Below are 9,991 nucleotides of genomic sequence, written 5' to 3' on the forward strand. Positions count from 1 at the left end.
TAGTCTTGAAGGTTATACTACTAAGGAGGTAATAAGAAAGCCTCTTAGTAGGTTTGTTCATAGTTTGTTAAGTGTATTTATATGCTCTTGCTTACTTGTTTGTTATTTTGGCCGTAGGTTTGGCTTTATGGTAAATATTACTCTTGTAGTAATCATTATGATCACAAATAGACGTTCAAGCAATTTTTGATGTGAGTTATAAATGTCTTAAAGGCATAATATATGTGTTCTCATACAATGTTTGTATGAATTTGTTGATGCTCACTTGTATAAGAAGTAGATGAACTGCATATGTGATTTATGTTATAGATACAAGTACATGTGTGAATTTGATTCATGTGATCTCTCAATTGCCTAAAATATATATTCATATGACTGAAATTTTCTTTTGTTATTTCTTCTGATTGAAAACTGATAATTATATTTTTTCTTGACGTGTTACAATGGAAATATATATTAATTCTTTGTGCATAATAATGCACGTTTTTCGTTCAAATGCTTTGTAATTAATCACTCAGGCCTATGGGCATTCGTGATTATATTATTACGCATTTGATACTACGCATTTGAACTCAAACCGTGCATTATTCTACAACAATGCACTCAGAATTCCAAAAAAAACAAAACAACAGAAAAAATAAAGGGGCGGAGCCGATTCCTTCTTTCTTCCTGTAAATTAAGGTAATTCACGTAGCACAAATGATAAAATACATTAATTTTATTCATTTAATAGGAGGGAACCAGAATAAACGGAAGCAGTGCATAAAATACCGGAACGGAAAATTTAAAATAAAATTGAGCGATTATTTCATACTATTTCACGTTAAAAGTACATCGAGCTCGCTTTGAGGCTTTGCCTTTTTCATATTATTACATAAATCCGTGCTGCAATGTTTGCAAAGAAATGCTTTATCGTCAAAATTTATTTAGTAGCCTTTTACAATTCTTGAGTAATTTTCACGATTTGAAAATAAAATCTGGTCACAATAAAAATTCATGACGTCATAGCCCACGTGCCGACTGGCTACCGCCATATGCAGATAAATAATCTGTCAAATAATAAAAAGCAGTACAGAAATCTCTATGTTATGGTAGCCCATTAAAGTAAAATGCCTACATATTTTCAACGTCCGGAAAACGCCCTTAAAAGGGCTAATGGTAAAGTTCTTTATGAGTTTGAAAAGGAGCTTGAATAAGGGTGACATCTTGCATGATTTTCATGCTTCCTTCTATAAATTCACCATATTCTTTTAATGAAATAAGGTTGCCCATCTTTTTAAAGTCTTTCTATCACAGAATCTCGCCAACTGCGTGTGTGAGTGATACAGCAGTTCGAAACTCTAGGATCAGTCGGTCCAGAGGTCAGTCTGAAGTTGATATTGATTGGTCAAGATTTTGAAGATACAGAAAACAATAGCTCATAAGCTATATTTCGACTGGGACAAACATATTCAAATGTATTAACAAAAGATTTACAGTGTGAGACACAAAAATCGCACTCAAAACACCTTAAAATAAAAAAAGATCATCTTTTATTTGTAAGTCCCATTACATTTAGGTTAGTCCAACTAATTAGACTTGTCAAAGAGACACCGAGATAATTTTGGACGGGCGCTGTCTTTTTTCCAAGTCCAACCACGAACTGCATTTTTATGCACGGACGCTTCCCAATTAGAAGTTGTTGGGAGCGAAAACTAGAAAAGTTTCAAAGAAACGGTATACATTACCTGAACGAGAATCGTTTTTTATGCAAGGTTCCAAATTATCATACTTCAAAGTCGAACAGAAGTCTAAATATTCCACTTTAATTTTTTAATCGTTGAATCAGGGTTTTACATCTCTTTGAAATTTTAGGGGTCCAGTGGATGCACAGCCTAGAAAAGTAGGGGTCCAGGCCTGAATTTTAGGGGTCCAAAATTATATTCACTATAAAAGACTATGAAGACCACTCTATTTTGCTTAAAATCGTTTATTTACCCTGTAAGAAATATGCATGTATACTTGTACTGTTTTCATAAGAAGTATATGATTTCAATATCTTTTTATCACTAGGTTTTTTATAGCATTTTAGTAGCCCTTTACAATAATATCATGTGCTATTTCCAGGCTTATAAGTTTTGAGTGGCTGGAATGTCAAGTTTTAGTAGCATATTTTGTTATTGACAAGGTGATTACACCAACAGAGCTGGAAATTTTGTACTGATATTATTGTAAAATATTTTTAGCTTGAACAAGTAAACACACAATAGATATCTTTACAGACCAGTCAGCTAAATATGTTGCGTTTTTTAAAAATATCATAAAACAAAAAGGCTGACAAAACCGCTTTTGCACCTCCCCATAAGCTGGGACATACTTGATGTCCCAGTCATAAATTAAGTTCGCCGAAAACCATTATATTTATAACACCAACGATAATAACATACCCAGTGACTTAATTTCTAACACTTTTTCATATAACACTTTGCAAAAAGCACTGGATTTTTTATTTTCGCTGTTCATGTAACAAAATACAATCGCCGAACTGGCTTAGATCGACATTGGATACGCTAACCAATAGTAATTGCTTGTTATAAATAGTCCATCTAAATATAGCAATAGAAAAACCAAAAAAACAGCTACCAAAAATAGATTTTTACGGTAAAACGTCATCAGTTACTGTAGCTTGCACTATAAACGTCAATCAATTTCTGCAGCAGGGCACTTGCAAATAACATGCGCAGTAGATTTCAATTATGTTAACTTCCGAATAAACAATGCAAGCATTAGGTTTAAATGGAATTTTATGAGCTTCGAGAAGAAAGAGATAAAATCATGTCGGGTCAGAAACAATAATATCTATTGTCTAGAATTATTTTTGTGCGTACACTTGGACGCAAGTGGATAACTTATATGCGTACATGTCAAAATTTATGCGTATAGGGACGCAGGATTCTGCGTCCCGTAAAACCCTGTTGAATATTATTGAAAGCAGCCATATTGGAAAGCGGTGTCATGGTAAAATCCATGGTGTAACACAGGTATCGGCGGCAATCGATTGTATTTGCCAAGCTTTATTATACAATTTGTTTATGTTATTTATATGAATTATTGCAGGAATAACTCTTTTATTCACACACAAATATTTCAGCATTAAAAAGAGAATGTGAAAAGAAAATTCTGATAACCTTACTTACAAATTAAATAGTTTATGATGTCAGATTCATACTGCATTTAAGTCCGTTTAAATTGTCAAATTAGATATTATTAAGTTGGATTTTTTAACATCTGGATCATTAGGTGAAATTTCTGAACTACCTTTTTTATTTTATAACCCTGCCATGATTTCCCACATACGAAAATACAATGTAATTGTAGGTACATCTTAATGAATTATAATTATACTATACATGATGAATCAAAGAAGAATTTCAATTTATATTACACCCATATCAATATCTAGTTTATTATCTTTTAAACACAATTGAGGAACGGTTGTGAAGGGGAAGAAGTTCAAAACAACCAAAAATAACTTTAAAATTCCGAAAAAAAAAAATCTTAAAAATTTCAAACTATAAAATGGAATTTCAGACAGTCCTCAGTAAAATACAATTGTCGCACAGATTTGACGGGGTTTATGATAAAACGCAGCAAGAGGAAATTTAGTGACCGTTATTTAGACGTTGAATAGCATAACAATGTAAGACAGATGGGAGACATGTTAGAACGACTGTCGCAAAAGGACACCAAAACTCTGATACCCATTTTAAAAATTCCATGTTTGTCTAGTTCCCGTTGAACGGCACCTCGAATGTGTCACATTGAAAAGTTCCATGATTACCGCCGTATTATGTACATATTTGTGGATGTTGATTAAAAATTTCAACATTATTTATGTTTAAGTGATCAATTTCTGTTTAAACCGGCGAAAGGGAGCCACTTGCACCTACCAGAGCCGTCTTTGGCACTCCTGTGTATTTATGTTTCGATTTTGCAGTTTCAGGCGTTTTTGGTGGTTTTTTTTTCGAGGGTGGATACATGAATGTGGATAAGTTTTTTCTGTTACTTTACATTTCTTTGCTTGCTTGCCGAATCTTGTATTGATAATCATTATCTGTTTGTTACGGTTCGGTATAACATGTATACAATATGATAAACAAGATGAACAAGGAAAGGCGGCGTTCAATGAACGCAACTCCCACACGACCCAGGAACATGAACCATTGGCAAGGAGCCCAGGAGGATTCTAAATTAAAACGGGACAGGGCGCAAGGGAGAGCACGGTCAGGCTTATCACTAAAATGTAACTGAGAAGGGAAATCAAAGAAATAAATAAATGAATGATTAATAGGACCACTAAGTTAACGAGCACATGGGAAGGGGATAGGAAATTCGGGGAGGGGCGAAATAAAGAAATAAAAACTAGGGGCAAAGGGAAGATACTTACCAAAGACGAGAAAACAACAAGGGACACAAACAAAAGTGTCACCAAAACAGTATGAAACAGGACCACTAAGTTAACGGGCACAGGGAAGGGGATAGGAAATTTCGGGGGAGGGGGCGAAATAAAGAAATAAAAACTAGGGCAAAGGGAAGATACTTACATAGACGAGAAAACAACAAGGGACACAAAACAAAAGTGTCACCAAAACAGTATGAAACAACAAGACATACACCTTATACATTTATAAGTCTTAATCTGTTCATTTGAAAAAATCTGATCTTCTCAATGACTTTTTTTTAATATCCTCTACTTAAGATTTATTTCAATTAAAATATGTGACCCTTCCTTTATAGTTACAAAGCATATGGCTGGATCACAATAAAGTTCCTTTTTAGTAAATTAATTAAGTATGTCAAGAAGACATTTAACTTTAGGTTTAATATGGTATTATACATCGGCAATCGGTGAAAAAGAGCTCTTGAAATATTATTTGTACAAATACTGAATAATTTGAAGTGTATTTCAAATAGTTTCCTTCAATATTTCTTTTACGTTCTTAATTGTCATATAAATATGCATGTATAAATAAAGTCAGTATTTTATCCGAGAGTGACATTTGGCAGTCATTAGCAGTAAACAAGAAGGCAAACCACCAATTGATAAATGTTGAGTACATGTATTGAAATATTTAAAAAATATTAAACAACAGTACTTGTACGGAGCCTATTTGCGACCATTGCATTTTAGGTTAAATACAATGATACTTTTCAATAGTATTTAATAATGCACACATTTATTAGAAAATGATGAATAGATTTATTTCCCCCCGATATTTTGTTTAATTTAATCTTCATGCGTAACCCACACTTACCTGCTAGACACACTGGTAGCTACTACCAGCTTTCACGGAATCGATTTTTTACGATGACGTCATAACATGTCCGCCGAAGATAGAGTAGACAGTACAAATTTGAAATAAATCGCATGAATGCGTTAAGACAGGTACAATCTAATATTTTTTCTAGGAGAAGTTAGTCCTAAAATTTATATTCTATTGATCTTTAGAGGTAATTGAAGTTACTTTTAGGTTTAAGCAGTAAAAATCAATCCAAACTATCGATAGTGTTACCGGTAGATTTTCCGTGCGTAAAAATTACAGTTAAAATTAGGCGTAACGGTTTGACAGTAAGAAAAAAAGTCTGTAAAATGGGTCAAACCGATCACGCCGAATTAATTAGGCTACATTTAGGTTAAAGAAAAATTCAGAGCCACTCGTTCTGCAGGACGAGCAGCTTCAATTTTCTAATCGCCATGCATGATTTTCATAATAAATCTTGTTGATGCAATAGACTGCTAGAATACTCATAATTAGTTTGTTTACATTTAATGATCTGTGTTATGTGTAAATCGTAAATTTTATATCTAGAGCGTTGTCATCACACATATATCCAATTAACAATGCGTTTAGAGCTTTAAAGAGTGTGTGATTTTACTTTAAATTTAATTTAAAAAACAAAGTATGTGAAATAAACATTGCTGTTTTACAAAATCTTTCTACAAATCCAAATGAGGCTCTCGACTGTGCGGTATTCAAATGCCATGGGCTTTGTATGTAAGAATCGGCATATTCCTGAATAGTTCCATTTATTGCCATACTTGTTCAAATTTCGGCTCGCATTGGCTGTGATCTTGTTTTTATATAAAAATAAAACCATATTTGAATGCTGTAATAATCAATCTTCAGTATGCTTCTTGAAAGGTGGTCTGATTGTCAATTTAAAATTGTTGTACTTGTTTCAGAATTTATTGATGTGGGAAAGAAGCAGAGAGCTCTTGATGCCTTATATGATGTTATCAAGAGTAAGAAGCATCGAACATGGCAGAAAATCCACGAGCCAATCATGGAAAAGTATTTGGAGCTGTGTGTGGAACTTCGTAAAAGTCACATCGCCAAAGAAGGTCTATACCAGTACAAGAACATCTGTCAACAGGTATGTCATTGTTAATGAAACATGCTACATCAACCCTCTCGAACTCTTTGCATAAAAGTGTGTAATTCAGGCTTAAAATTCAAGTTTAAAATTATGTGTAAAAAAAACTAAATAATTGACAGCTATATGAAATTCATAATTAGATATGTGTAAAATTCATTTATAGTTATATTACATGAGATACCATTTAAATGATAGGACTTTTATACTGAGATAAAGAATTTGATGTTTGGTATATATAAGTAAATTGTGATTTAAAGTTATTTTCAGGAAACCTTTCATCACCTTCCAGAGGTGTACTAAAGATTAAGAGTATAATCTTTGGTGAAAAAATTGAAACAATATTTTTTGTAAAAGGGGAAGAAAAAACTTTAATGTAAATTGAATTTTATGGGGACTGTGATTTTATAGAATTTTCATGAGAAAAAGACGCCTGTTAACAGCCCCTGCTATGGAAGGGAAAAAGCTTGTTTAATATATATCTGTGTGTGCTTTTTATGCAGGTTAATATCAAGTCTCTGGAAGATGTGGTCAGGAAGTATATTGGTCTCGCTGAGCAGAAAACAGAGGAAGCTAGGCAAGAGTCTCATCAAGTTGTCATAGACGTAGATGATCTTGAAATGCCCGACACTCCAGAAAGGTAAATAAACCATTTTAAATGCCTTTGCCCGCTCATCCTTAGAGTTATAACTTGTACCTATTCTGTAAGATTTATGTGAAGTACAAAATATTAATCATTGTGCTTCTATATTCAGTGTTTTTATACCCCCGCACAACAAAGTTGTAAGGGGGGTATACTGGAATCAGGTTGGCCATCCGGCCGTCCGTCCGTCGGTTTTTTCTTGTCCGTCCAATAACTTAAGATTCCTTTGACCTTTAGTCTTCATATTTAGCATGGAGGTTAGTCATGATTAGTAGATGACCCCTATTGATTTTGAGGTCACCAGGTCAAAGGTCAAGGTCACAGGGGCCTTGACTATAAAAAGCTTGTCTGCCCAATAACTTTAGATGCCTTTGACCCACAGTCTTCATATTTGGAATGGAGGTTAGTCATGATTAGTAGATGACCCCTTTTGATTTTGAGGTCACTGGATCAAAGGTCAAGGTCACAGGGACCTAGACAAAAAAAAGCTTTTCTTCTCAATTGCTAAAGAATGCCTGTCGGCAGTGAATTGAATTTGACATTTTCACATTTGAATCGTGTAGAATACATAACTTAGCGATGCACTGGCTTAGTAACCTCAGATTTGGCAGGGAGGTTGTCCTTGAGCTCTAAATGGCCACTGTTGATTCTGAAAAAGTGGTATGCGGGGGTATTCTCGCCATGATAGTGGCAGTTCTAGTTTTTTCAGAGCTTGGGGGAAGCAGCCCTGCCCTTAATTTTGGGGGAAAAATTACACGGTATATTTGCAAAAAAAACAATTTTTGGGAAAACTCTTTATGATTTTCAAGAATTTTTCTTTAGGGACCAGCCCTATAAAGGCCCTTACTATAGAAGGGAAAAAAACCCTGATGTTGTACACAGTTTATATCTTGTCTTCATAATATTTGTCTCATCATTATGACATGACTTCCTGACTTTATGAATTGACCTATCATTGATTAATTATACTGACAGTTTGTTGTTGAAAGCTGTAAGTGGTGAAGATACCCAGGATCGTACTGATAGAGCTATACTTACACCATGGGTTAAGTTTCTCTGGGAATCTTATCGTCAGTGTCTCGACTTGCTAAGAAACAACTCTAAAGTTGAAAAACTTTACCAGGATATTGCTCAACAAGGTAACTATTAAAAGTTTAAAACTGTTTAACAGTGTAAGAAATTAGGATTTGAATCGACTAGTCTGGTCGGACTACCCGACTGGAATATTCACTAGCCCAAAAGACATTTCACTAGCATGATTCATTTGTTCAAAACAGTCGTTTATATTGCCTCTGAAAATGCAGTAGCCTGGTCGGGCTTGTTACTGTGAAAAGTTGGTAGCCCGAGGAGAAATTTAGTAGTCTGGGACTATAGGACTTCTGCTAATTTCGAACACTGGTTTAATTAGCTGAATGTGTTCTAAGTAATTTTAGTGCTTTTTATGCCACACCTCCTATCACTATTCTGTCCGTCAATATAAATGTCTCACACATGGATACTTAGGTTGTCGGGCTCTAACCCATAATTCCTAGTTTTGGAGGCAGATATCTTAACTATTTATTAGGCCATTGCTTCCACAGTGATTCGATTGAATCATTTTAAGCTTTAAAATGTATCTATTAATGATAATACACACTATCTTAAATGCATCAATGAATATTCATGAAAATACGACTTTTTTTATTCGTCACAAATCTTACCATTATTATATTTCTAAACTTTTCAATTCTGTTTGAAATTTTTGCAAGGGAAACTGAAAATTTCAGGGGAAAATTTTTGAAAAATGTAAGTATTTCAGCTTTAAAAAATAATATATAAGGTTTTTTTATAACCTTTTTAAAAATTCATTTAATCTTTTTTTGGAAAAAAGGGTAAAAAAAAAGAAAAAAAAAAACAAAAAAAAATTTTTTTTGTTTTTTTTAAAAGTGGCTCTCCCTTTTTAAACAGTTTAAATTTAAAATTTAAAAACAGTAAAGGAGAAAAAAAATGTAAAATTGGAAAACTTGATAAATTGTAGTTTTAAAAAATGGAAAATTTTACCCAAACTTCCCCTTAATTTTTCCCCATTTGTTTAAAAATTTTGGGTTTTAAAAATTTGATAATTTACAAATTTGGGAAAACAAAATTTTGGGGCATGTGACAAAGCTCAGCATAAAAGACCCGCGCAACCTAACACCCTGAGCTCAGGGCCCTTTCCCCCTTTAACAGGCCGTCAGCTTTATAGTCTATTAAAAAAAAGGAGCGTGGGGAAAGGGATGTAAACTCCGGCCTTTTAAATCTGTTTTGTTACTTTAAACCCTTTGGGGGCAGAGGGGGGGTTTCCTTTATTTGGGCGACATAAGAAACCAGCCACTAAATTTTTCCCCCCGCGTTTATCGAAAGGAACTTAATGGGTTTTGAATAACTGGATTTTATGCATCTTTTTTTGAAACCCGCCCGGTGGGGAGTTTTACCAATTTGGTTTTTGCTTTAAGTTTGTTACAAAAAAAAAATTAGCCAAAATCATCATTTCCTTTTTTGGGGCCCTTTTAAACCCATTTCTGTGTTGGCAGGCCATAAGTCTAACCAAACAAACATTTCAAATCTGTAGTATTTTTAGCTCACCTGTCACAAAGTGACAGGGTGAACTTTTGTGATCGCTTTTCGTCCGGCGTCCGTCCGTAAACTTTTGCTTTAAATGACATCTCCTCATAAACCACTGAGCCAATTTCATCCAAACTTCACAGGAATGTTCCTTTGGTGGTCACCTTTAAAAATTGTTCAAAGAATTTAATTCCATGCAGAACTCTGGTTGCCATGGCAACCAAAAAAAAAATTTTTAAATATCTTCTTTTAAACAACCCTAAGAGCTAGAGCTTAGATATTTGGCATGAAACATCTTCTAGTGAGTGTCTACCAAGTTTGATCAAATAAAAGCCCTGGGGTCAAAAATGG

The 9,991-nt window shown here is 34.0% G+C and overlaps 1 protein-coding gene across 1 annotated transcript; it reads left to right on the forward strand.

The window, feature by feature from the left end:
- Positions 1-982: 982 nt before the first annotated feature.
- LOC132715291 (eukaryotic translation initiation factor 3 subunit A-like) lies at positions 983-8,222 on the forward strand. Its single transcript, XM_060698284.1, has 4 exons — positions 983-1,158; positions 6,224-6,414; positions 6,918-7,054; positions 8,033-8,222. The coding sequence occupies exons 1-4, from the start codon at positions 1,110-1,112 to the stop codon at positions 8,205-8,207; spliced, it is 552 nt and encodes a 183-aa protein (XP_060554267.1). The 5' UTR covers positions 983-1,109; the 3' UTR covers positions 8,208-8,222.
- The last annotated feature ends 1,769 nt before the right edge of the window (positions 8,223-9,991 follow it).

Source organism: Ruditapes philippinarum, unplaced genomic scaffold (genome assembly GCF_026571515.1).
Source record: "Ruditapes philippinarum isolate M1 unplaced genomic scaffold, ASM2657151v2 ctg4185_1_1_1_1, whole genome shotgun sequence".
NCBI classification, from domain to species: Eukaryota; Metazoa; Mollusca; class Bivalvia; order Venerida; family Veneridae; genus Ruditapes; species Ruditapes philippinarum.

Bases quoted from the DNA above. Each gene is read 5' to 3' on its own strand.
- LOC132715291 (XM_060698284.1), top strand. From the start codon at position 1,110: ATGCCTACATATTTTCAACGTCCGGAAAACGCCCTTAAAAGGGCTAAT. The intron at 1,159-6,223 runs GTAAAGTTCTTT...TACTTGTTTCAG, and splicing joins CGCCCTTAAAAGGGCTAATG to AATTTATTGATGTGGGAAAG. The intron at 6,415-6,917 runs GTATGTCATTGT...CTTTTTATGCAG, and splicing joins ACAAGAACATCTGTCAACAG to GTTAATATCAAGTCTCTGGA.